The 25961-nt window shown below is 52.0% G+C and overlaps 6 protein-coding genes across 6 annotated transcripts; 2 read left to right on the top strand and 4 right to left on the bottom strand.

The window, feature by feature from the left end:
* Window positions 1-4425: 4425 nt before the first annotated feature.
* On the top strand, window positions 4426-5362 carry B0T23DRAFT_36561 (uncharacterized protein). The gene has a single exon (XM_062836370.1). It carries the CDS (start codon window positions 4593-4595, stop codon window positions 5055-5057), a length of 465 nt encoding a protein of 154 aa, XP_062697796.1. The 5' UTR covers window positions 4426-4592; the 3' UTR covers window positions 5058-5362.
* Window positions 5363-9571: 4209 nt separating this feature from the next.
* B0T23DRAFT_36549 (centractin) lies at window positions 9572-11306 on the bottom strand. Its single transcript, XM_062836368.1, has 4 exons — window positions 10786-11306; window positions 10260-10715; window positions 9850-10164; window positions 9572-9754 (listed from the first exon to the last, which is right to left on the bottom strand). The coding sequence occupies exons 1-4, from the start codon at window positions 11092-11094 to the stop codon at window positions 9692-9694; spliced, it is 1143 nt and encodes a 380-aa protein (XP_062697795.1). The 5' UTR covers window positions 11095-11306; the 3' UTR covers window positions 9572-9691.
* Window positions 11307-12163: 857 nt separating this feature from the next.
* On the bottom strand, window positions 12164-13554 carry B0T23DRAFT_36513 (aminotransferase). Its single transcript, XM_062836357.1, has 3 exons — window positions 13370-13554; window positions 12495-13224; window positions 12164-12430 (listed from the first exon to the last, which is right to left on the bottom strand). The coding sequence occupies exons 2-3, from the start codon at window positions 13211-13213 to the stop codon at window positions 12319-12321; spliced, it is 831 nt and encodes a 276-aa protein (XP_062697794.1). The 5' UTR covers window positions 13214-13224; window positions 13370-13554; the 3' UTR covers window positions 12164-12318.
* A 1082-nt stretch (window positions 13555-14636) lies between these two features.
* B0T23DRAFT_36487 (mitochondrial outer membrane 72K protein) lies at window positions 14637-16943 on the top strand. The gene is made up of 4 exons (XM_062836354.1): window positions 14637-14938; window positions 15053-16022; window positions 16076-16549; window positions 16613-16943. The coding sequence occupies exons 1-4, from the start codon at window positions 14747-14749 to the stop codon at window positions 16849-16851; spliced, it is 1875 nt and encodes a 624-aa protein (XP_062697793.1). The 5' UTR covers window positions 14637-14746; the 3' UTR covers window positions 16852-16943.
* Window positions 16944-19040: 2097 nt separating this feature from the next.
* On the bottom strand, window positions 19041-20575 carry B0T23DRAFT_36460 (t-SNARE). Its single transcript, XM_062836342.1, has 3 exons — window positions 20307-20575; window positions 19649-20176; window positions 19041-19591 (listed from the first exon to the last, which is right to left on the bottom strand). Exons 1-3 carry the CDS (start codon window positions 20421-20423, stop codon window positions 19241-19243), a joined length of 996 nt encoding a protein of 331 aa, XP_062697792.1. The 5' UTR covers window positions 20424-20575; the 3' UTR covers window positions 19041-19240.
* A 2320-nt stretch (window positions 20576-22895) lies between these two features.
* B0T23DRAFT_425532 (putative component of the U3 small nucleolar ribonucleoprotein) lies at window positions 22896-23915 on the bottom strand (the record flags this gene model as incomplete). Its single annotated transcript, XM_062839918.1, has 3 exons — window positions 22896-23318; window positions 23383-23841; window positions 23910-23915. The coding sequence occupies 3 exons, from the start codon at window positions 23913-23915 to the stop codon at window positions 22896-22898; spliced, it is 888 nt and encodes a 295-aa protein (XP_062697791.1).
* Window positions 23916-25961: the final 2046 nt, after the last annotated feature.

Raw genomic sequence — 25961 nt, 5'->3', positions numbered from 1 at the left:
CAACTTGGTACATGGAAAAAGCTGAGTGGGAAAGGTGACCACGAGGGCAAGACGTCTCTTTGAGTCACATTCACCACTCATTCACTGCGCCGTTCGTTCACTGCGCGCTTCCTTGTCCTTGTATGGAAATAGGTTCGTGCAAGGAAAAAAAAAAATCTGCTGGTCAGTTGGTCAGCCACGAAATCGATACCTTCCTTTCGGTCGCATAAAATCTTGTCTTTGATGAAAATTTCAAAACTTTCTTCCATGTTCTTCGAAGAACGTGCATGAATGAATGACATGAACGGGAGGGAGGTGGCGAGAAGTTAACGGTCATCCATGGTTGGTCATGGGAGAGAGACACTGACAGCGACGATTGGTAAGTTTTAGCGAGTAAAAAAAGATTTTTTTTTTTTTTTTTTTTTTCGTGCCCTGCTAACAGTTACCAGTGAGTGAGCTAAGAAAGAAATGTAAGCTAGTGTAGCGCTCAGACTTTGTGTGTGTGGCGGACTGGCGTCGTTGGGCTTTGCTTTGTTGGTTGTTTTGTCGTCGTCGTTCGGCGCTTCCAAGGTCTAAAACCAGGGCAGGCGTTTTTGGCGGCGTCGTTGCGTGCTCTTCAAAAACTTCTTTTTTTTGCCCCTCTCAATGCTTCTTCAGCCGCTGACAACCGTAGTCACTTCGCTGGCTTCATTGGCTGCACCAATCACTTGAAAGAATTCCCAGTTTGGGTTGAGTTGCCCAGTTCATTGGAAGATGCTACCGCCGTCACCGTGAAAAAAGAGGGGAGCAGGGGGGTCCGCGGTCGTGGAAGAAGGTGGCTCGGCCTTGGAAGTGTCCTTGGTAGGAAAGACTTGAGGAAAATGGAAGAGGGACACGTGAGGGAGGAAAAAAGAGAGGCTCTGCAAGTTGCAACCGAAGCAGAATGCAAAGAGATCTAAGCCGACCGAAGGTATTGTACAGTGGTGTACCGCTGGGAGGTGTGGTTGGCCAACGCTGAGGAAAGGGTCCTGTTGATGTGTAACCGAAGACGCAGGAATTTCTTGACCTCTCCAGTCACACCACACAATGAAGGCACACCAGGAAAAAAAAATTGAATGCGGTGCCGTTGGAAATATGGCATTCTTAAAAACACGAGGGATGACAAAGCCAGAGTCTGATCGACAATTCAAGATCCAAGAAACACGGTTTTTCAACTTGGAAAATCCTTATCTCGGAAACAAACCCGTTGGTTCGTTGACCCAGACCACCGGTTGGCGTTGACACAGGGCATCCGACGGCACCTTATCAGCGCAGGACGGGAGCGAGCGAGAACGCCCTGAGAGGCGGGAGATAGGGCGACAGCTTTACCCCGGATTTTCATTGCAAGCCTCCCGTCCCCCCCTTTTCCTCACTCGGTTTCAGTCGGTTGGTCTGTGTGTTGAACGTTCGACCCTCGGCTACCTTACCAACTTTCTGACGACCTCCAGATTCCAGACGGACTCAAGACACTTCGCATGAACAAAGTGAAAGCATGACTCCCATAATTCATTGACACTGACCCCACGTGGTCCTGCTTTGCGATCGGGCTTTGTTGTGAGGGGATCGGGGGCTTGTTTCCAATTTCCCGTCACCTTGTTCCTCAATTCATCCGCATGACTTGCTTTCACCGTGACTTGGACCGCCCGGTCCCCCTTGGCTTTGTTGAAAACGAGGGGTAACGTTGGTGTCGTGATCCATCTTACCGACGATCTTGGTTGAGGCACCAGGATTTGGTTTTCCTCCCTTTTTGACCTCATCGTAAATTTCCTCTACTACGTCTAGATGATTGGTCTTTCACACCTTGGCCTGAGCTGACTTTCGGTTCCCATTTGAGGCTCTCTTGCTTCTTCACCACAAGGATCCAGGGCTAACACTTGTTCTAGCTGTTTGAACCGTCTCTACTAGCGGGAGATGACAGCAACAAGATAAGTTCTTCTTCTGCGCTCTTTGCCTCACCATTCTCGTTCGGGACTCGGACTTGAAGCGGTCGAACAATGAACAAAGAAGCCGGGAGCATTGACCGCACGAGCCCAGAATCCGGGGTTGCCGGCACTCGGGCCAACTTTTGGAAGACGTGTGCCTGAGAAAACTGGAGACTCGCTTCGCCTAGGGAAAAGCTCCTTTTTGCGATGGAGCCGGTGATGGGTCACGGATGGATCCCGGGGGAGGGGATTTTTATTTTTCACCAGGTGGTCGATGCCGAGTGGGAAAAAAAGATTCTGGACCGGGAAAACAGCCGACAGGGTCTGCATAGGCCATGGCGTGGTGCGAGAAAGAACCGAAAGAACGGTCATCAGGGACTTGCTGAAACTTTCGAGAACAATTCAAACTGTGAGGGGTCTTTGGTCTCTAGCGTCAGTCAGTCGTCTCTCGTGTAGCACAGCAAAACGGCAAGTCGGCAACACCAGCGCCAAAAAGAAAAATAGAAACAAAATCAACCCAAAGAGGTTTCGTACACTCCACATGGCGCGTCGCTACACCGCCAAGCATTGAACAAAATAAGAGTCATATCCGTAATATTTCAAGGAGAAACCGAGCAAATATCAGGAACGACTCTCCGACACTCATCGCTTCACCAGGGGTAGATGCTCAATGGAGAGAGAACAAGCAAGACCACATACAGTTTCTCTCGCTTGTTCCACCATCTCTACGTGATGTAAATACATAATGTACACAACCACCCACGGAGTACCGACTCCGGCCGGCATATATCCAACTGACCGCCGCCTCTCAACGCTCAATGCCGTCGGTGGACGGACAGAGGACGGTCTCAACAGCCCCCAGAAGCCGCCGAGGCAATCTGACATTGCGACATGGTGACATGGAGGGGGGCAATGAAGACACAGGCTGACGCGAGATGGCGGACTGGTGGTGCAAACTTGCGTGGGGAATGAACAAGTGAACACTTCACTTCACACCTAAAGAGCAGCAGCAGCAGTTGACGGCAGAGCGACGACGACGACGACGACGCCAAGGGTGAAGGACAAATCATCATGGTCGCATCGGCCATGCTTCAGACCTTGAAGATCACGGCGGGAAGACTGGATCGACGTCCGCCTTTTTGCCAAGCCGATCAAGCAGCTGCCAGGCGGAATGCTGCGGTCTTGTGTGTGTCGCACAAAGAACGAAAAAGGGACAAAAAAAAAGAGATTTGGCCCAGACAACACAATTCTGGTCGCAGCGCTTCGTCACCGTCCCTTGCATGACGCATGGACCAGATTTAAGTACTGTAGAGGTATAACTTTGCGGGCTTGCCGTAGAAAGGATACACAGCTGCAATTCCCAAATTATGGGGTAATGCTCTCGTAACAGAAAGTGCTGGTGCGGCTCGTGACTGCCAGGCAGGGCCCGCTCTGGCAGTTTCTATGTGCTAAGAAGAAAGCTTGAATGGACCGTTGGCAACCGTTCATGGCCCGGCGTGGACTGCCATTGACTGTCGTGACTGCCATGGCCTTGTCCGCTGCTGCAAAATACACTTTTTCAGCCCAAGCCGTCCGTTCAGAGGTCGAGGAGCACCTGACGCACCTGACGCCATTCCGTTGTTTGGTTGGCTTCGAGGTCGTTTCTGTCACTCATTGTCGTCAACCTCCATGGCTCCTCCCGGCCTTCTGACAACGACGGACTGCACCACCACCACCACACACACACACACACCAGGATCAGTGAAGCACTTTCACCACCTCCTGTCCTGTAACGTGCTGCAGAGACAGTCGCACAATGGATCATGGCACAGCAGCAACCGCAGATTTTGGCATCTCCGCTTTCTCCATCCCGGTTGCAAAAAGTTACAAAGTGGAAGTCACGATGCGATTCGAGAGGCAGAGAGAGGCCAGTTGCTATGTAGGGCAAGTCCACGTTGGCTCCTCTGCTGCTCCAGTTGCGGTCCGTTGTCTCCATTCGCCTTGGGTCTTGAAAATTTCGCAATCCGGCCGAGCCCAGTGTGTCCCTGTATTTGTGCCTCGAAAGAAAAAAGAGAAAATAAGAAAATGCAGAGGTACAAAGTACTTGCAAGTAGCGGCTAGGTAGCTGACAAGCAAGAGAAGGTGCGTCGTGTACAAGTCTGGACAAAGAGGAGTCATGTGGCTGCCCACTTTTCACTTGCTTTGCAGGTCCAAACACTGGGCGGGCAGCTCGCTAGGTGGTTCCATGGCGACCCAGCATCGTCCCAGGACTGTCACTGTCCCCAGAGTTACGGTACCGTCCGAGCACCATCCATGACACCTACCAATTGGGTTCAGTTTCCCGCCGGCTGCATCCATGAATTAACTAATAAGACCTTTTTCTTGGCCAGCCTTCCTTGGCCATCCCATCCCTTTCAAAACCCACGAAGCAACGACCCCTCGAGTGACCCCTCTATAACACACCCTCATCTATTAAAAGACCGAATCTCTCAGGATCCGCACCCCTCGTCTCCCGTCTTCCCTACACACGGATCCATAAGTACCTTCTTCAGTCTCAACTGTTCGTCTCCAACAACAAAGACAAGTCTCATACCACGCAAACACTTTTACTCAGACACATAACATCCCCATCAGTCAACATACGACAGCTGTGTCCACCACCTCAACCAACTCAAAATCAAACAAACCGTCACAATGGAGAGGACACCATCATACACCATCACCGAGCCCCACCCCACGGTGGTGCAAAACACCTACACCAAGGCTGGCCGCGGCGGTGCCGGTAACTTCTTCCGTGCTCCCAAGACCACCCCTTCGACCGGCGTTCCCACCAAGGTCACACCATCAGCACAACCCAGCGCTCCCGCCCGTTTCTACTCGGGTCGCGGTGGCGCTGGCAACGCCCACACCTACACCCAGCGCCCTACCCTTTCTTTCGACGAGGAGTACCAGAGGGCCGAGGTCCGCGAGAAGGCTGCCACCATGGGCTACGTCGGGCGAGGCGGTGCCGGCAACATCTTCAGCACCGTCAGTGACAAGCTCAGCATCCGCTCCGAGAGCAGCTCCAGGAGCAGGCATCGCCGCGACTCCGTCAGCACCACCGAAAGCCACCGCTCTGGTTTTTGGAGGACGTTGAGCAACCTTGCCCACAAGGGTTAGGAGCCCCGCTCCGACAAAAGAAGCAGGAGGACCCTTTACGAGTGGCGCCTGTCACTGGCAGAGTATGGAGAGAGCAGCATAGGCTCGAGCATTTGCAGCAACAGGGAGGAAGAAGCAGTCCAAGAAGACCATGGGGTTAAGGATGATGATGCCAGTCATGAGAGGGAAACCCACCGACCTGCGATTCAACGTGCTGGCCTTCGCAGATATCACTCCGAACCCGCTCTTCGACCGAAATACTTGTCAGCCATGGCAAGCATCCGACGCAACTCTCTTGCACCATCGTCCTAATGCAGCCGTCCTCCTCTCCCTCTTCATCCTCCTCCTACTTCTTCGTACTTTTTTTTTCACTTCATACACACACTCACCACTCCATTATTCAACCTATGGACGTCGTTTTTTTTTTCTTACACATGTTTTATTTCTTCAACATCAGCACGGCGTTTCGGGCGGCTTCTGTGGTTGTGTATGCCACATTTGGCTATGGGGTTTACAACAACGATGGGAATCCTAGGATGAATCGGGAATTTTGGGACAAAATGTTTCAGCAGGGAGAGTTCACAAAAGAACTAGGCAAAAAAGTTTTCTTATTTTATTAGCAATCATGTAATGGGGGGAATCTCAGCAAAACAAACGGCGAGAAAGAGAGATATCTCAGACCAACGACCTCCTCACAGAAGAGTCGTTTTCCTTTCACAACACAAACCACGGCGATGTCGTCGGATCATGGCCAATTCACTCGTTTCTGATTGGTTGGAGCAAGAGGTGGTTTTTGTTGGTGGCTGCCAAGGAAAATTAAGGGTTCATCTCTTGGTTCTTCTGCAGCGCTGACGCTCCCCGCAAAAAAACCGAAAAGAGCCTCTTCAGCTCCTCACACATCATCCCAACGACACAAGGGAAAGGGCACAAAATCGGCGTTTGTTATTGGTTTGCTGGCGCATGAAACAGCAGTTTTTCGATGCGACTGTTCTGCTTTTGGACATTGATTTGAAAGCGAATATCAAGATACCCCATGGAGAGAGAGCGTTTATGTATTGGATGGAGATTTGTCATTTACTGCGAGCACCATTTTTTTTTTTTTTTTTTTTTTTTTTTTTTTTTTGGCAGGAATGTGATGGACGAACAAGTACAAATCGAACATTTTCTGACTGCCATCTACTTTCTACCGCTTCGAATGCTTGCAATTGTGACTTTGATCTGAATGAACAAACCGAAGTGAAACATTACGAACTTACCAAAATCCGGCAGATGACCGCATGGCAAACCGCCGAAACAGCTTCACGGGAGCAATGGTGTTTCAAACGGCATGCACGGATTCAAAAGACCGGAAAAAAGTGGCCGTGCGCCGTCCGCCGCCGCCCCGGGGTACGGGCTCAGCTTTCACAAATGGCCCTTCCTCATGATAAATTCCTGGAGCTTTCATCCAGGGCGCCGAAACCCTCGTTGGCGCCCTTTCCAGGGCACAGTTCCACGGCACATCCGAATTGCCGCCATTCCTCGATTCGCCAACAAAAAAAATTCAAAGTTCAAGGATGGCATCGCCCAAGGAAGCCCCGTACCCCCCTCCGCCCCGGTTCTCCAGCGGCATTCGGCACGCCGAAGACGGGGGCATGCATGGTCCACAAGTCGCAACAACCGGGTTTTCTTTTTGAACCCAGATCACGATGCAAGAGGGTGGTGGGTACATATACCTACACTAGGTAAACTCAGGCCGACCGCACGGTCGCACCAAGCAAGGCCAACCTCACACCCACGGGTGCTGAACCTGCGTTCGGATTTGGCAGTGGAATAACGGACATGGTGGAACAAGCAAGCACAGGCGAGCCAGGCTCTCCCAGGTCACAAAATCGAACATAGCGAGATCTCATTGAAGAAAAAAAAAAAAAAAAATACAGAAAAAGATGGGTGGATAACTGGTCTTGATGCCCTAACGGTCTAGCTGGGAAGCATAAAGCCAAACGGTAGGTTTTCATGAACAACAATACCGAGACGGCGAGTAGTTTACAAGACAGTTCGGTGTCCTCCCATCTCGAGCACGGACAATAAGTAGGTAGGTAGGTCCATACATACCAGCAGTATTCACCGCCGGAGGAGGCATGCTCTACATTCCACACTAGATTGGTGGATTAATGGTTTTATTTTGTTGCACCGCCCCGCGAGCGAGCCCTGCGAGGAGGAGCCTGACGGGGGAATCTGAACTGAATGGAAGGAAGGGGGCTTCCTTCCAGAATGCCGCCAGCAGGACCCCTTGTCAGAAACGACCAGGCGATCAATCCATTGTTGCTGGCTGGACCTTCGTCGGGAATAACGACGAGCTGTGTAGTGTATAGTGTAGTGTAGTGTTGTGTGATCGTGAAACAGATCCTAGAAGAAGGGAGGGAAGTTGGCGAGCTCATCCGAGGTTCCGGTTGCTCAGGCTCAGTCAGGCCTGTACATAGCCATGGCTTCAGGTTCAAGCAAGGGCCACGACGAGTTGAGTGGAAAGACACGAAACGAAACGAAACGAGCAAGGCCACAAAAAGAAGAGCGTCTCGGTCCCGGTGACTAGACGTACGATCTCGTCCCAGTTCTAGGACATGAAATGGTGACGAGTAACTACACAGCAATCTACGTACCTCCCTTCAATGCTTGAGGAGGCTTGGGAATTCTCCGAGGAGATTCAACTGTCTGGCGTTCATCAAAACCAAATAACTATGTAGTACCAGACAACACAGGTATACACGAGGTACCTCGACTCCTCGAGCTCGCTGCTGTTGTGTTACATACGACTCTTTTCATCTCCCGGGGGCAAAATGCCTTGCTTCTTCTCATAGCAGATCACACAATGACCTAGTCTAGTCTACCTGCCTGCCTGTCGCCATCCATGACTGACAGACAGACAGACAGACTGACTGATGTGGCCGCTGCGGTGTGGTGGTGGTCTTTCGCCATCGTCGCAATCAATGACGATGCGCATGCAACGCAACGACACATGAAAAAGTAAGCAAGTAAGTAAGTAACCTACGAGAATCCATACGTCGCTGCTGTGTCTTTGATGGTTGGGGGGCTCAGAGGGGGTTATTGCGCGATGCATGAGGATGGTGTGATACCTCCTCGTTGTAGAGCTAAGAGGAGGGTGTTGTTGGAGTGGTTATTAAACTAACCTTCTCGATGATGTAGTGCAGTCAATTGTTATCAATTCGAGGGGAATGAGTTGAAGGTATTCCTATTCTTTCACATCCTTCCTTTTTCTCTTTCTTTACTTTTTGAGTCGTCTAGATAGATCTTAGACATCCAGTACCCACCGACATGTGAGACTTTTTGGAGATGAACCTTTCTTTCCTTCTTCTGTCTCTCTTGGTGTTTCATTCATTCATCCATCCATGAATCCATGAATCACCACCCATCACGCATCATCGAGACCCTCTCCCGCTCTCGAGTCTCGAAATAGTTGATAGACAGCAGCAGCAGCAGCAGCAGCAGCACCGTCGTTAGATATTCCTTTACATACATACCGTACTGGGCTACCTACCGCTCATCATTAATCGACACGACAGACTTACACTACGCAACCCGAACCCTAACCGCCCAACGCTCCTCCTTCCATGATCATCATCAACTCACTCGTTCCCTCCCGATCTACCCGTGCTCCATAGAGGTATCCCCAACCCATCTGGGTAACTGCTAGGCACTTTTGTGATCCAACGCCTACATAACGCCCTGCCATTTCCCGTTCTGTGCTTGCTTGCAAATCCCTCGTCACCAGTCACCAGTCACCGCTTCCTGTGTGTTATGTCGCTCTGGTCTCCTCTGCTCCATGAACCGTTGTTGCTCCATCATCGATCATCGCACTGGATGGCGGAGCTTCGCTTCCTTCGGCTTGGTTGTTTTCTTTGGATGGACCTTGTGTCTACACTAGTCTATAGCGTACGCAATACGCGTACTGTCTTCCACCGGTGGTAACATGTTCAGTTTCTGACGCACTGTGACCGACCGCGTATGATCGACCAGGAGGTTGGCTCCCCACAGCTTGTCCGTAGAGGTTGGTCGTAAAGGTTGTCCACAGAGGTGCACAATACACTACAGTACTAGTATAGAGCAGACAGTCACAGTAAAAGATGGAGCGCATCCATCCACTGAGTACCAAAGGGAGGTATTTAGGACGCTTGACTCTCGTTATCTGCCAGCTGCCCAGCAGCTGTTGTGCTCGCTGCTTGTGTGTGATATGTCTTGTGGTTACCAAGGTGACCGTCAAGGTGCTCACTGACTGCTCACAATGTCTCTCTACTTACCCACCCCATGTTTACTTTCCAGCCTCTTTATGTACTAGGAGCCTCCCCCCCTTTTTTTGCCGTAGCCTCAGACTGAAATGGCATATGATACTTCGTCCTCCCAGAATCGATCGCAACATATGATTTCCGTAAAGTGTATACTTGTCAAGGCTAATACCACCCTTCTTCCACTTGCCAAAAGCCAAGATTCTGAGGCGCTAGATTCTAGCCCAGACGGGTAGCACATAAGAAGGTGGTAGTTGGTAAGTCTGGATAGATGATGATGTACGATGAAAATTGGATTTTTGTTTATTAGACAACCGGTGTCCTTGCTCTCCGGCTCGCTCGCTCGTTCTCCTTTCCCAAGTCTTGTCGTTATCATCATCATGTAAACTTCGTATGAATGATATCCGGATTCTCGTGCCAGTCGTCAATGCTAACCCACATCTGTTCATTGTCACACATTGGTTAGCACACATGGCCCCACTTTTTGAGTTTCCCTTCTTGTCCACGCGCGAACACAGACACAAGCGAAGACATACCTTTCTAAACGTGCTCAAACCCGCCAAAATACTACCACCGATCCAGGTCGAGTACTTCCTCTCCGGCGGCGCAAAGATCTTTATCCGCATGTCCTTAACTGCGAGCTTCTGCACTTCCGTGAGCAAGCGGTCACCGAAACCCTTTGTGAGCGTGCTGCCTCCAGACAACACAATGTTGGAGTACAAGTCCCTGCGCAGGTCCAAGTCTGTCCGGTTGATCGAGTCGACCACTATCTGGTGCACGCCGGGATACTCGAGACCGATAATCTCGGGGTCGAAGAGGATTTCCGGGGCGCGGAAACGCTCTGCTCCTATCTTTGGTGGGTGTCAGTTTCTGCATCGATGTCTCTTTTTCTTCCCAACCTAAAGCCATTGGTAGAGGCAGGGGGAGGAATAAAACTAAAACATACCTTCAACTTATTACCATCCGGCAAGACATACTCGGCAATCTTGGCCGGATCCATCTTGGCCGCCGCCCACTCCTTCTCCTCCTTGCGCGGATCGTGCGCCACGTACGTGACGCTCTCTTTGATCAGCCGGACCACCTCCTTCTCAGCGCTCGTGTGGAACACGTAGCCGCTCTTGCGCAGCAGCGTCTGCAGGTACTCGGTCACGTCTCGCCCTGCGACGTCGATGCGCCGGATGCTGTTGGGCACAGTGAAGCCCTGGTAGACGGGCACGGCATGCGACACGCCGTCGCCCGAGTCGAGAACCACGCCTGTCGTTCGCCCCGAGGCGTAGAGCGACAGGACGGCTTGGATGGAGGTGTAGAGTGCGGGCACGTTGAAGGTCTCGAAGAGGATCTGGGCGGCTGTGTCGCGGTTTGCGCGCGGGTTGAGGGGTGGTTCGGTTAGGAGGACTGGATGCTAGCAGTTGGACCCGTTGTTAGCTACTGCTTGTTGTCTTGTTCTGACCAGAGAATACAAAATAACGAACCTCTTCACTGAGCGTCTTCAACCCCTCATCGTACACATATGCCCAAATCTTCTCCATATCGTCCCAATCCGTCACGATGCCGTGCTCCAGCGGATATCGGATCTTGAGCAGTCCGCGCAACTCTGAGGCCGCCTTTTGGCCGATAAACACCTCGCCCTCTAATGCGCCGGCCAGCACTCGTAGGTGCTTTGGCCTCCCTACGAAGGAGGGGAAGTGGCATTTTGGTACGTCGTCTCCCGCGAAGCCGGCGCGAATGGTGCCCGAGCCATTGTCGAGCACAATGGGCGCGTTGTGCAAAGAGTCTGTCATTGTTGTTGCTGTATGTGAAGGGTAGGTCGTATTGTGGACATGTAAGGTTGTTGAAGGCTATCCGCTGTCCGTCGCTGCCACCTAACCGTCCCAGCGGTGGGTGGTGATGCTATCGTAGAATCGCGGCTTCGACAAGGGTGTTCGTGTCTCTGCGGGAGTGGGCTTCGGTGGTAGGCCGTTGTGCGGTCAAAGACCCAAAGTAAACAGAAAGGGTTGTATGTAGTGGTCGTTTGCAATCGTATATCGTCAACAATCAGAATGTCATGAAGGCATTTGCCAGGCGGAAATCGAGTGGGTGTGAGGTTGTCTGCCAGCAGCTGTATTGTTTGGTGGGGACGTGGGAAGGGTCCAGGGTTCGGTTGACGGTTAACAGGTTGAGAGTCTCTGGGAAAGACTTCAAGATCGGATAGCCGCAGAAAGTCAGTCAGTCGTCCGGTCGCAGAGATGGATGTTTTCTGGTAGCACACGACGCGACATCCAGACGGACTGGCCTCGATTCGTTCGAAAAGGGCGTTTCTGCTGCAGGGACGTGCCGGTTCGAATTGGGCTGTCGGTCAGAGAGCTTGATTAGATCCAGCCAATCAGCGCCGGTGAGGGTGTGAGTGCACGAGCCATCCTTAGCAGTGGATCTGAAGCTCCCCCTCCCCCTTGTCTTGCCCAACTTGCAGATCACTTCAGCGATATCGCGGGGCAGCTTCACTTTACACAAAGTATTACGATAGTTGTAGTGTAACGCTCATGTCTATGGCATTGAGATATGGTGTATCTTATCTCTCTTTAGTCCGTAGGTTGACTTTCCACTTGTGCTTCATCGGGGTGCTCCCGCTTACAAGTTCCTTTTCCGAGACTTCAGCAGGTCATTCATCCTCAAAAAGGACGAATTTAATGATGTTGAACCTCGGCTCGTCAGTTTGACTGTATTGGACCCTCTAGACAGGTAATTGTGAGTTGTTAGCTTGGCTCGGCTTGCGCACCGTGATACATTGCTCCGCAAAATCCCCCGAAGGTCTCACGATGGGAGACAGCCCAGCCTGGTGTGTTGCCCTAGTGATGCCCGGGACGGGAGCAAACAAACATTGCCCCTGTTCTGCCTCGGTAGCACCGAACGACGATTGCAAGCCATATCTTAGGGTAACAGCAGCGATTTTAAGAAACGATATCCTGGCGCAACGAAAGCATCACGGATTCATGCCCTTAACGCTCATCCGCTTGCCATCTCATGACCTAGCCCAACTTGACCTTTCCAAAGTAGAATCCCCTGCCCCCATTACTCAACCAGCACTCTTCTCCATCAACCAGCGAGTTTGCCCGTACAATCTGCTCAACCGCAATTCCCCTACTCAAGCGCGCCGTTAGCAGAGCTGCCCAATAATAATCATCTCACAGCAGGAGAAACGCACCTCTCCAAAGCCCACCTCCTCGTAGTTCCCGCATTTCCACCACTTCCCCAATCCCCTTCTGTCTCTCCCTCACCTTCCCCAACCGGCGGTGTCACCCATCTCCCGTCTCTCCAAAAGTACGGCGTGGCAATACTCCCTTCCATCACCTCCCCATCCTCGCTAACAATCAACACCTCCTTCCGATCCGTCAACGCGATCCCATGCCTCTTCCTCGCTGCGTCGTAGATTTGGCGCTTCGTAGTCTTAAAGTGCGTGTATGCTGACTTTTTGGACCTTTCGGTGTCGACTAGGACCTCGAACGGCGTCGAGGTTCCCATCAGGCATAGACTAGGGATATTGGTACCCGGCTCGGGAAGGGAATTTGGGAAGAAGTTGATTGTTGAAGGGACTTGTGGTGCTGGTGAGATGGCGATGCCTAGCTCTCCCTTCTCAGAGACGGTAACACGGATGCGGTTTGGGTGAGATCGCTGCTCGTCGGAGAGGGAGGAGAAAATGAAGGAGGAGAGGGTTTCGAGACCGCTGTCACCGGAGAGGAGAGAGATCACGGCGGGCCATTTGAAGTGAGTGGCGGCGCGCAGGATGCGGTCGCGATGGTAAGGAAGCATGTACAATGGAGCGAACGAGGAGGATTCAGTGGGAGAGACGAAGCCAGGAAGCAGGAGAGGGTCGTAACGCAGGGTGGTGAAGAGGAGGAGGGGAGCTTCTGTCGTGGTCGCCATTGTGAGGGTGCCTGTCTTTGAAGGTTACCTAGATGGAGGAACAGCAGAGACTCGATGGATCAGAGACTCCGGAAAGTGAAGTTGAATGGTGAAAGATACGATATCCGTGATGTATTATCCGTTTTATATGACATGCAATCCAGCTTGGTGACTCACTACTCTCTGTGGTCGTTTCATGGGAAATATTCAAGATCTATCAGCTTTCCTCGTACCTGATGAATCCGATAAATCAATGATCCTTCCGATGATTGGTACAAGAAGCCGCCGGTGATGGCAGGAATGAAGCATGTAACAAAAAGATAGGTAGGTAGTTACCGACGGATGTATAAGATCAGTCCGTGAGTCAAGTTCTGTCACAGTTGCATCAAAGACGGCAGCGGCAAGGTCTGGACGGGATGACACTGCCCTGATGGTCGAATGGCGGGGCGTGGGGTTCAACTTTAAAGTGGAACCACCCAAGCTGCCCTGATCCGCTTTTACTTGACGTACATAAGCGAAGCTTACCCCACCGTGTGCGGTCATTCTTGGCGTTTATTCCATTTCCCCTCGGCTGAGAGATATCTCAGCTACAATCGTTGATGAACTTGGGTTAATGGTGGTTGGAGTTGAGTTATCTGGAATAGAGTATTCTCCAGGCTTATCTACCTTCTGACAATGGACAATGTAAAAGTCTTTATCCTTGTTATAAACTTTGACCGTTGTTGTTCAAAAAATCCAAGGGGAAGGGAGAAGGATGTTCAGCTCCGAGTAGTCCATGTGTAAACCAACAGTGCTGAGCTGTAAGCAGAGGGCATTCAGGTACCGGCCGCCATGATGAGACTTGGCAACAGCAGCTTGAGGGAGCTCAGACCACCTCAGCTTTGGAGGTCAACACTGTCTCTTTACATCCCATCAGGCCTTAGTTGATGATATGTAATACCGTATGTATGGTAGTTTGTTTGCCGGTTGCCCAGCCGCCAGCCGCACTGCCGCCCGCGTAAAAACAACTTTTTTTTTTTTTTTTTTTTTTTCTCGCACGACGAAGATCTCGGAGCTTGAGCCCCAGCAGACAGACATCCATACGTCTACAGTACCCATCCACCGACGCCATCGAGCAATTACCAAGCTTGAGGTTTCCATTTGCTACCTTTTTCAGTGACTGTGCGCGTACCTGTGGACTTATTGTGGACTGCGCTGCCGTGTGCCAAGAGGGAAAACCTGTAGAGTGAAGGAGTACCCCGGGCCCAACCTTGAAGTCCAGTTAAGTTGCCGTGGGCTGTGGCCGCCGCCGCGCTATCCAAGTCCGGGTCCGACCCATGCGAACGAACCCGCATCACTATCCACTCAAAAAAACAGAGGAACTTCACTTGTTACTGCAATTGAAGCAGTTGCCGGAATCTGTCTCTGAACTTGCCGCCGCCGCCGTCCCTTCGTCTCCTCGATTACCTAGCCTTGCCATTCGGTCGTCTCTCTGCCGACTCCGATCTAGTATATACCCTGATTGTTTACCTTGTCTACTAGAGGTTCTCCTACACCCATCACCACATAATAACCATGGCTCCCACCATCCCGCCGCCCTCCGTCCCCATCCCGGCGGCCACGCCCGTCACTGTCCCGGCCGACTCGTCCATCTGGGACCGCGTCTCCAACTGGGTCTCGGAGCACAAGGCTGTTGTCTACACCATTGCTGGTGTTTCCGTCGTCATCACCACCGCCGGTGTTGTCTACTATCTCCGCAAGGGATCAGTACGTTGCATCCTTCTCCCGCGCATCTTCCCGCGTCCCGCGTCTCGCTGCTGCCCTGCGCCCTGCCCAGCTGCATGAAGTCTCGTTCACTAACGTTTGCGCCCGCTCTCCCAGGAGCAGAAGGAGTCCGGCCCCAAGCTCAGCAAGAAGGAAAGGAGGAAACGGAAGCAGGCCGAGAAGGAGGAGGCCGAGAAGGCTTCTACTTCCAAGACAGAAGAGGCCGCTCCCACACAACCCAAGGCCGCCGCCGTCGAGAGCGCCGACGAGCTGCCCGAGATCGATGAGGAATCCGTCGTCAGGCTATCCGAGGACGAGCGCAAGGCGTACGCCGCCAAGCTGAAGGAGCTCGGAAACAAGGCCTACGGTTCCAAGGACTTCAACAAGGCCATCGACCTTTACTCCAAGGCCATCATCTGCAAGCCCGACCCCGTCTACTACTCCAACCGCGCCGCTTGCCACAATGCCCTCGCCCAGTGGGAGCAGGTTGTCGCCGATACCACCGCCGCCCTCAAGCTCGACCCCCACTACGTCAAGGCCCTGAACCGCCGTGCCAATGCCTACGACCAGCTAAGCCGCTACAGCGACGCTCTCCTCGACTTCACTGCCAGCTGCATCATCGACGGCTTCCGCAACGAGCAGAGCGCCCAGGCCGTCGAGCGCCTCCTCAAGAAGTTCGCCGAGAACAAGGCCAAGGAAATCCTCGAGACAAAGCCTCCCAAGCTCCCCAGCTCCACCTTTGTCGGCAACTACCTGCAGAGCTTCCGCTCCAAGCCCCGCCCCGAGGGTCTCGAGGACTCTGTTGAGCTCTCCGAGGAGACCGGTCTTGGTCAGCTGCAGCTTGGCTTGAAGCACTTGGAGAGCAAGACTGGTACTGGTTATGAGGAGGGCTCTGCCGCCTTCAAGAAGGCCCTCGACCTCGGTGAGCTCGGCCCTCACGAGGCTCTTGCCTACAACCTCCGTGGTACCTTCCACTGCCTCATGGGCAAGCACGAGGAGGCTCTCGCCGATCTCAGCAAGTCCATCGAGCTCGACCCTGCCATGACCCAGAGCTACATCAAGCGTGCTAGCATGAACCTTGAGCTCGGTAAGCCTTTGTCTTCAACTGTTAAGTTAAATCTGTGTTAACCCCTTCTATAGGTCACCCCGACAAGGCCGAGGAGGACTTCAACAAGGCCATTGAGCAGAACGCCGAGGACCCTGATATCTACTACCACCGCGCCCAGCTCCACTTTATCAAGGGGGAGTTCGCCGAGGCTGCCAAGGATTACCAGAAGTCCATCGATCTCGACTCCGACTTCATCTTCTCCCACATCCAGCTTGGTGTCACCCAGTACAAGATGGGCTCCATTGCCTCTTCTATGGCCACCTTCCGCCGCTGCATGAAGAACTTTGACCAGACTCCCGATGTCTACAACTACTATGGCGAGCTTCTTCTCGACCAGAACAAGTTCCAGGAAGCCATTGAGAAGTTCGATACCGCGATCGCCCTCGAGAAGGAGACTAAGCCCATGTGCATGAACGTTCTCCCCCTCATCAACAAGGCTCTCGCCCTCTTCCAGTGGAAGCAGGATTATGCCGAAGCTGAGCAGCTCTGCGAGAAGGCCCTCATCAGTAAGATAGCCCTATTTTTGAACCAAGTCATCATATGTTGGGTGCTAACATCAACGCTTCCAGTCGACCCTGAGTGCGACATCGCCGTCGCCACCATGGCCCAGCTCCTTCTTCAGCAGGGCAAGGTCGTCGAGGCCCTCAAGTTCTTTGAGCGTGCCGCTGAGCTCGCCCGCACCGAAGGCGAACTCGTCAACGCCCTTTCCTACGCCGAGGCCACGAGGACACAGATCCAGGTACAGGAGAACTACCCCGAGCTCGCCAGCAAGCTCCAGGGCATGAGCGGTGGTCCCGGCATGCGGTAAAAGCATGTCAAGATTACTCTAGCAGCATAAAAGAGGAAGAGAAATAAAGAAACCGATGAAGTTTTGAAACGAAGTAAAAAAGCAGTGTGTTGTACATTAAAAAGGGTTCATTTTCGGTTGTTGCTACTGCTGTAACGGTGTAAGGAGATTGAGGATGTCTGTCGGTGGTAAGAGGACGCGGGAATGGATGGATGGTGTTTTTACATAGGTTGGCCTGGATGGGATAGGATGCAATGCTTTTTCTTTAATACTTCTCTCTCACTTCGCTCTGTCTTGATTCCACACAACCTCGTCACTACACATTCGTCATCATCAATTCATCATCATCATCATCATATATCATGTTATGTCATGGTACGCTTCGGGGGGGTCAAATTGGCATTTGATTTTGTGGTTGAATATGGAGTTGATGTCAAATGTTCTTCTCTCAATCTGCCCCTGCTTTTATGGGCCAACTCTACAGATGTCTGGAGTTCGGTATCAATGTTCTTAATATGATCAAGTACGTAGTATGTATATACACACATTCAATTCGTAGTAAATAAGATTAAACTTACTACACAACAGTATATGCGAACCAAAGCGGACATCCATACGGGTTGATCTCTTGGTGCCTCACCTTCCATCTAAAAAGTTGGCCCCAAATCCGAAGCAATACCAAAAACAACCAAACTCATCCCTATAAAAAGACTACACAACATACTTGATTGCTAGTGCCCGATGTCTTTTTGTCCTTTTTCTTTTCTTAAATTTTTTTCTCGCTTTTTTTTTTTTTTTTTTTTTTTTTTCTCTTTCACCCTCCAACTACCTGCTATTCTTGGAAATCCCAGCCACTTTGCTAACGATACAAGCTCTACACAGGTAAGACCCGGCACAAAACCACCACGCATTCCGCTGACTTTATCCCAATACGCACGTACATCATTTTCTTTTTACCGCCCACCTACCATATATCTCACTTAAGCCCTCGCAACTTGTTCAAGAGCAGCAGCAAGCCTGTGGAGCACTCAGTCCTTGAAAGCGCAAAGAGTTCTCAATAAAGAGAGTATTGCCGAGATGGTTAGGTAGGTGGGTAGTTACAGGATAGATATATCTATGTATGGTTAGTAGGTCGTTAGATAGACAAAAAAACCCCTTCTCATTGTTCTTCGGAGATTTGTATGAAGACTTTTTCTTGGTGTTTAGGATGTTTCGGGGCTGGGTGAAGTGATTGGTCAAGTAACTTGGAGAGGAGTATAAATAAAGAAAGATGTAGTGAGAGAGGTGTGGAGAAATGAAAGAGTGGTTGTGAGAACGCATTAAAGAAGACGGCGAGAGTGAGATTGAAGTGAAGAAGTGCACTATGAGTGAAAAGCCAGTGGTAGCGGACGCCCTTTAGGAACGTGTGATAAAAGATCCAGGTTAGTATACTTCCACAGTCAGTAGTCCATTTAAGCTTGATTACTTGAAACCGTATAGGTTTACTCACTACGTACCAAAGACCCTGACTAACGAGCATGTTGCTTAGCTATCACATGCCTCTGCTTCTTTATATTACAGAGTCCGTAGAGCTGAGCCATGGAACTAACTCCCTGTTTCGGTTTCAACAGGAGCGAGTGTGGTTTGTTGCGTTTATATCGATCGGTTCCATTGTTTTTCTTTCGCTCCAGTCATACACAACGTCGAAACTGCAAATCGAAATCAAAACACAGCCCATCCGGAGTTAGAAGAAAAAAAGTAATTACTAATGTAAACAAGTTTTGCACCAAAAAACCATACGGGGGGGAGTATAACATGAAGAAGCAGCTGAGCCGTAGCACACCTCAAGAAGAAACATGGAAAAAAAAAAAAAAAAAAAAAAAAGAAACCCTCAATCCGTCCATCCGTCATCCACCGTTCCATCCGTCCATCCATCCATGCGTCGTTCGTGATTATTACGTCCCGGGGTGTGTTGTCCTGATACAGTTCGTTCGCGTAAAACATGCTTTGCTGACATATCAACCCGTATGAATATCATATATATCCGTTTCCACTCCCCTCTTTCTTTCTCCTTTCTCTTCTCTCATGGGTATTTGTTGTGTTGTGTATGTGTCGAGTTTGGTAGGGGCCATTACCAGCCCGCACTGTAAAATCTCTTCTCTCCAGCCACCGTCGCGTTCCAACTTAGTCCTTGAGCCTGAGGAGCATAAGCGTGGTTACCTCCGCCTGAAGGCACTGGCGCTGGAACAACCGTTGGGAGCGGCACAGGTATCGGAGCTAGTGGAGGAATAACCGGCACCGGAGGGATCACCTGCGCCTGCGACTGTGACTGCTGTTGCGCCTGCTGCTGCTGCTGCGACGGCGGCGGCGTGGCCCCTTTCAAGCCACCAGCCTCATCTGCGTCTGAACCTCCCGAACCACCACCGAATCTCTAATTCTTCTTGTTCGAGAAGTAGACGCCCAGGCCGACACCGAGCGCAATGGCAATGATGATGAGCACGCACACCAGCAAGCAGTACCATTTGAGCTTGCGGCGGTTGCGTGCGTGCTTGACGCCCTTGTCAACCTCCTGGATGCCCTTGTCCATGTTGTCGTTGACCTGCTCCGTCTTTTGTACCACGTCGGCGATGACCTCGCCCTGCTGCACGATGAGCGTGTTGAGGTACTCGAAGAGTTGGGCGAGCTCTTGCATCGATTGCTCGACGCGGAGGAGTTCCTGGTGGCGGGCTTGTACGTTGCCGAGGACGGCCTTGGCGGCGCCGACGCGGTTAGATTGTAGGAGCTATTGGGCAGGAATTAGCAAGCGTAAAAGTAAGAGATTCAATGGAGAACAACATACAGCACTCTGGAAGATCTGATCCTGCTGCATGTCGCCGTTGCGCACAGCATCCTGTTCCTGGGGCGTCGCATCGGGGTTGACAATCAACAGCTGACGAACGGCCTGCTCGCCAATCTGGCCCTTGTGGCGGCGCTCCTCCACAAGGTAGGCCTGAATAGCATCCTTGTACAGATCCCTGAGGCGCTCGGCCTGGCGCTTCTTGGTGTTGAAGGTACCGTCGCCGGTCCGGGTGGCATCAGAGACAAGGTTGTCGACTTCGGTCTTGATCTGTGACTTGAGCTGCTCGGTCACGGCCTGCAGCTGCTCGAGGCCTGGGGGCGGGCGGCCGCTGGTATCGGAGAGGGACTGTTGGTGAAGAGTGCGGATCTGGTCGAGGTTTGCGCGGAACTGTTGGATGTGGCCTTCGACGTCGCGGACACTGTTCAAGAATTCTTGCTGGGATAGAGGAGCGCCGGTGGCCGTGGTATCAGGGCCGTGAGGTTGACGTTGTTGCTGGCCATATGTCTGCATCTCGTGTGATTCGGGCTGCTGCAAGGGAGTAGGTTAGCTAATTGCATTGCGACCATGAATGACCTCGCGATATGATCGGATTGAATGAGTCGAGAGATGCGATGAAGAGGTTCGTCAAAGGACAATATGGAGGGAGGAGCTTGCTCACTTGACCGTAGCCGTTGTTGTCGTAACCTCCACCATAGTTGCCGCCATAACCGCCCTCGGCCGAAGGACCGTCGTTGTAAGGGCTAGGCTGACCGTAGGGATTTTGATTATAAGACATGGTTGCTACTGTTTGGATAATTCCGAGATGAAGTCGCTTGTGCTCGATTCAATTGCACGGACGTGAATGTGCCGGTGCAGTGGTCGGCGGTTGTCGTTTTTCCAATGGTGACAATACTTTAAGAGGGGAGAAGCCAACAGATTAATGGATTAAGATAGGAATAACCTGGATAGGTAGGTAGGTACGGATGGAAGACCGGGGGTGCCGGGTGGTATTGACTGCAGTGTTTTTGTTGTCGCAACTGAAAGTGGTCGACAACAAGGGAACCTCGTAAGGAACTGAAGGTAAGAACAAGAGCCCAGCCTCACATGAACTGATTGATGGATGATGCCGCCCGCTGACCTAACTCGAGCGAAAGACGTTTGAACAGGCTGCTTAGTTCTTTCTGCTCTGACCAGTCACCGAACGAATGCAAAAAGACGGAGAGGGCAGTGACGGAGCGCTTCTCGTTTAAATTTGGGGGTGCAGCAGCGACGGAGTGTTCCAGGGGCGACCAATGGCCAATGGTTTGGGGCCAAGGAAGCGGGCTGTGGGCTGGCGATCATCTAGTAACGCCGGGCAAGTTTTTGGCGGTGCGGCCATGAGCTGTTAACGCAGTACGGCTTACCTAGTCGTCCCAAGACGGATTAGTTTCAGGGCAGTTTTCGTTAGCAAGGTACCGAGGCCGGACGGAGCGAATGACCCGCAAAATCCTTCTTCTCGTGTTTTTCTTGCTCTTGTTTCTTGCAAGGTTCCGTCTTCTTGATTCTTTGTGTCGGAGCGAAAATGTTTAGAGAAGTTGGCTTCTAGATATGAATGGTACCAGTGATAAAAGATATATTTCATTTGTCCAATCTATTGTACACCTCAAGCGATGCGATGAAATCAGAGACGTTCTTCACATTGCAGGACACGAATCCTGAACGACGTTGATCGATGGAAGGCCTAGAATTATATGTATCGAAGCTCCAGAGGGGAAAAGGGCTGAACAGGGCGGTGGCTGGAGAGAGAGAGGCTGAAAGGTGTTTGCAGATGAGTTTGTACTATATTTCAAGCCTCTACACATCATTCCACGGAGCTGTCTTGAACCGTGGCTATGGATGATCCATACCCCTGTCTCTCTGTTGATGATGAATGCTGAGCCAGACTCCGACTCAAAACCACAATGGGAAAAGAGTCTCGGTCACAGCGGGTTCCCGACCCACATGTCCAGTTGTTGCTGTGCCCGAGGTCAGCTGCAGCCTGCACGCAATGCAGCATCAAGGCACAAGCTTCAAGAGCTGACGACTGACTGCTGAGTGAGAGGCTGTTATTGTCAAACGATGAGAAGGAAGAGGGCACCGCAAAGTACAGCTTTAACAGCCTCATGAACTCGGAGTGTGAAACGTGATCAAATCTCCGCTGTCAAAACCCCCGACTTATCGTCGCATTCACCACGTGGACGGGAGGATGGCAAACTTTGATCGCGTAATTCTCCAATGGCAGAGGAATGGAAAAGTTGGAAATCTTTCTGTTGCCGCCCTGTGACGATATCGTCAATTGTGAAGCGGCAATTGGCACTTGCGCTGGTTGGAACCAATCGTGTGGAACCTCCAACAGAGCGTGCAGGCGGCCCCACGGGACACTGCCGTCTCCACGTCGACGCGCCCCCTTTTGTTTGGAATGGAGCCCCAAGGAGAAAAGGGGTCCTTTTTCTTCCCACTGGTAGAAAGCTTGGCAGGTCATATTTCGACTTCATCGAGTAATTGCTTTATGTTTCTGATCTGATCTCATTGAGTTGCAGACTTCAACCGTGTCCCCGGCTTGCTGCTGAGCCGCTCAAACCGCCTTTCTTTCTTTGCATGCCAGCACCCAGTACCGAATTGGAACACCCGTTCGATCACACGTTTTGTTTATTCCGCGCTCAGCTGAGAAATGATACCCTTACACCCTCAACTCCGGTCCGTATCCTGATATGTGAACCCAATGCTCTTAAAATTACATCCAAATCCCAACATTGGTATCTCATGAGACTGCTGCTCCCATTCTTGTCCCATCCTCCAGCCCGATCGTTGCGTGCGTTACCTCCAGTAGTGATGACATGTCGTTGATAGACATGACATGCTCGTTTCACCGCGGGAACCTTCCGGTCCTCACAGCCACTCGGCAAGCAGCCGACCCAGCAACCACGCCGATCACCAGTCAGACGTTGATGCTATCATTTATGGTTCCACCAGAGCGCCGAAGCTGGAACACAAGACTCGCTATCTTGGCCAGCCACGTTCTACCTCGGGCGGTAGAGGAGGATATAAGCGTGAATTCGCCTAGGCATCTGAGCGATCTTCCCATTGCCTCCTGTCACTGAGCAGCAGACAAATTGGTGAGAAGGGCTTTCCGCCACCAGATAGTGTCTTTGCGTTTCTCCTGGCTACCCTTTTTTCGGGTTTGTCCGGCGCAATCAATATCCAACCGATAACCACACGACTATAGCGGCCCTTTCGTTCCAATCACCGCTTAAAAGTAGTTCTTTTTCCTGCTGGTCCTGGTGTACTGGCTGAGGTGCCATTCGGTATCCGCATCCTTGTTGTCGAGGGTGCCCATGGTGATCTTGAAGGGCTTCATCGTAAACCGGGGTCCAACCTCACTGAGCTCGACCGAGTCGTACGAGGTACGGACATAGACGTGGTGCCTAACCTCAATCGTATCGTCGTTGTTGACAAATGTAATGACTCTGTTGCCGACATTGGGTTTCTGTGTCGGCTCGCGGGGAGGGAAGAGGTGCTTGAGGATCTTGACCACCCGCTCACCGAGCTTGGTGCTAAAGCCCTCGAAGATGAGCCTGGGGTAGCTTTCGCTGACTGTGCCCTTTATCGACTTGGGAATATCGGCGCGGAGAACGACGTTGTGAAGGGAGACCATGAGCGTCGGGCCATGGGGCTGTAGCAATTGGTTAGAAAACGCCTTGCGCAAGTACAGCAACATGCCTGATGGGACAACGTACGAAATGGGAGATGGTCATGGCGGTAGGGACACCACGATGCTCGTGTAGCAAAACAACATCCGTCAAGTTTTGCGCCTTGGCGGCACCAACAAGGTCTTCCAAAACGAGGTTACCACGGTTGAGTCGAACACTGGTGGGTAGTAGGAGACGGATTTCCTTGCTGAACTGGCCGAGTCTGCTGGAGGGATCGCGACTTGTCGTAACCAAGATTCGGGGGTCAATGACACCCGACAACTCTGAGTATTCGTCGTCGATATCGATGGCGTCGCCGTTCACATCCTTCGAAACATCGTAGTCGTAGTCCTTTCGCAGTTCCTTGTCCTTTGCGATCTCGGGGTCAAGCGGCTTTCCCGAGGCCAGGGCAGACCTCAGCTTGGCGCGCTTCTCTGCAACCTCGGCCTCTTTGAGCAGGAGGGCTCTTCGGTAGAGGTAGTCCCGCCTTTGGCGAGCTTGCTTTCTCTGTTGCAGTTGTTAGTCACGGACATTGAAAAGCTTGGAGAAGATGACGAGTAGACTGGGACACTTACAATCATCTTGCTGTGTTGAAACTCTTATCAGACGGTGATAAGTGATTCGGTGGAAGGGATTGCGCCGAGCTCGAAGAGTCGTGTTGTCAAAATGGTAGTAATGAGGTTGTCGATAAGAATTAAGGCTGCGAAGACTGGCAGAAATTCAGACGTCCGAATCGATAGTGGAGGGCGGAGTGGTTGGTGACGACAGGGGTGTTGACAGAGAAAAAAGTCAAAAAAGTTACAGAGACTAAGCGCGAGGTGCACGGACCCTTTCAACTTGGCGGATACTTATCGGCTTCCCGTCGATTTGCGCCTGCCGGGAATGAGATCGCGCCTGGGTCGCCCGCGGTACAACGCCACCTTACCCTGGCTTCTGCCGGTTTCCCAGTACTGTACTCAGCTTGCTGCCCGCTTTCTAGAATACAGGGCAGTTTCAGGCGCTATGACTGTGCCTCTCAAACAGCTGAGCCCAGAACCGGAGGCTGCTGATCGATAGAAGGCCGCCCCGTCGGATATCAAACAACGAACCTCCAACCGCAACCGTGACCCGTCCGCCAACACAAACTGAAGTCGGCCACCGGCAAAATTCCCCAAGCAAACAACAACAACCGTGACCTTGAACGGCGGCAACCAAACCATTTGCTTCACAACACCAAGAACAACCTTAAGCGGGCCGATCAGTAGTCTCACACTGCATCAGCACCTCGACGTTCTGGCAGTGTCGTCGTTTCGAAAGCCCCCGCGCGCAACACAGCCCGCTCGCCGATCCAATCCGTTATGCGATGATGTGACCTTTTAGACGACTTCCAAGCCCATAATCTACATCTTTCCAGAGTCCCGCATTGCGACAACCCGCAGTACGACAGCCACACCTTTTACCTTTCGACAACACTTCCGGGTGTGAACTCTCCAAGGTACGCCGCTTGTTTGCGTGCCATGTTCATGTAAACACTGAAATACACATCCCTCCCCAACAGCCCGCTCAACAGCTACAGGCTGGACCGCGGCGTATACCAACAGTACCTTACTCATCTCGTTCCCCAACGATACCTGCCTGAACCTCCGTTACGCTTCGGATTTTCCTCCCAGACACTTACTGACCAGCTGCTGGTGCTCCAGAGTTTACCTCCGTCAACCCACTCGCCATCATGGCCAACATGGAGGTGTCCTTCACACACCTTGGAAACCACTTGGTTTCCGACTCTGCTGCCGCCATCAAGGCCGGTGGCTCCGACGAACTGTCCAATATCGATCCCGATGAGAACCTCCTCTACGGTGTCTACGGTGGACGTGGTCCCCGCGGCAATGGTAGACGCCGCCACGATGACGACGACAACGAGACCGAGGTTCTTGATGACGATGATGACGAGAGTTTGGCCAGCGTTCCAGTCGACGGCATGAAGAGCCTCAAGCTGGATGCCCCCGTGGAGGAGAAGGAACTGCCTCCCCACGCCTGTGCCTACTGTGGCATCCACTCGCCCTCCAGCGTCGTCAAGTGCCTTACCTGTAACAAGTGGTTCTGCAGTGCCAAAGGAAGCGCCTTCTCGTCCCATATCGTCAACCACCTTGTTCGCGCCCGTCACAAGGAAGTTCAACTTCACCCCGAGTCCTCCCTCGGCGATACCGTCCTCGAATGTTACAACTGCGGCACCAAGAATGTCTTCATCCTCGGTTTCATCCCTGCCAAGTCAGACACGGTTGTGGTCCTCCTCTGCCGCCAGCCGTGTGGTGCTAGTACGTCGACCAAGGACATGAGCTGGGATATATCCAGGTGGCAACCCTTGATCGAAGACAGGGCTTTCCTCAACTGGCTCGTCACCCCTCCCACGGATGCTGAGCAGCTTCGTGCTCGCCATCTCACGCCGCCCATGATTGCCAAGCTCGAGGAAATGTGGAAGGAGGCACCGAACGCGACTGTTGCCGATCTCGAAAAGAGTGCCGGAGTCGATGATGATCCTCACCCGGTCTTGCTCAAGTACGACGACCCCTATCATTATCAAAACATCTTCGGCCCTCTCGTCAAGATGGAATCCGACTACGACAAGAAGCTGAAGGAGGCCCAGTCTG

This window comes from Neurospora hispaniola (genome assembly GCF_033458365.1).
Source record: "Neurospora hispaniola strain FGSC 10403 chromosome Unknown B0T23scaffold_1, whole genome shotgun sequence".
NCBI classification, from domain to species: Eukaryota; Fungi; Ascomycota; class Sordariomycetes; order Sordariales; family Sordariaceae; genus Neurospora; species Neurospora hispaniola.
Note: the sequence above shows the minus strand (reverse complement) of the source record. Positions and strands in the feature narration are given on the sequence as shown.

Bases quoted from the DNA above. Each gene is read 5' to 3' on its own strand.
- B0T23DRAFT_36561 (XM_062836370.1), top strand. From the start codon at position 4,593: ATGGAGAGGACACCATCATACACCATCACCGAGCCCCACCCCACGGTG.
- B0T23DRAFT_36549 (XM_062836368.1), bottom strand. From the start codon at position 11,094: ATGACAGACTCTTTGCACAACGCGCCCATTGTGCTCGACAATGGCTCG. The intron at 10,165-10,259 runs GTATGTTTTAGT...CACCCACCAAAG, and splicing joins CGGATGGTAATAAGTTGAAG to ATAGGAGCAGAGCGTTTCCG. The intron at 9,755-9,849 runs GTATGTCTTCGC...GACAATGAACAG, and splicing joins GTTTGAGCACGTTTAGAAAG to ATGTGGGTTAGCATTGACGA.
- B0T23DRAFT_36513 (XM_062836357.1), bottom strand. From the start codon at position 13,213: ATGGCGACCACGACAGAAGCTCCCCTCCTCCTCTTCACCACCCTGCGT. The intron at 12,431-12,494 runs GTGCGTTTCTCC...GCGCTTGAGTAG, and splicing joins AGGAGGTGGGCTTTGGAGAG to GGGAATTGCGGTTGAGCAGA.
- B0T23DRAFT_36487 (XM_062836354.1), top strand. From the start codon at position 14,747: ATGGCTCCCACCATCCCGCCGCCCTCCGTCCCCATCCCGGCGGCCACG. The intron at 14,939-15,052 runs GTACGTTGCATC...CCGCTCTCCCAG, and splicing joins ACTATCTCCGCAAGGGATCA to GAGCAGAAGGAGTCCGGCCC. The intron at 16,023-16,075 runs GTAAGCCTTTGT...CCCCTTCTATAG, and splicing joins TAGCATGAACCTTGAGCTCG to GTCACCCCGACAAGGCCGAG.
- B0T23DRAFT_36460 (XM_062836342.1), bottom strand. From the start codon at position 20,423: ATGTCTTATAATCAAAATCCCTACGGTCAGCCTAGCCCTTACAACGAC. The intron at 20,177-20,306 runs GTGAGCAAGCTC...ACTCCCTTGCAG, and splicing joins ACAACAACGGCTACGGTCAA to CAGCCCGAATCACACGAGAT. The intron at 19,592-19,648 runs GTATGTTGTTCT...CCTGCCCAATAG, and splicing joins ATCAGATCTTCCAGAGTGCT to CTCCTACAATCTAACCGCGT.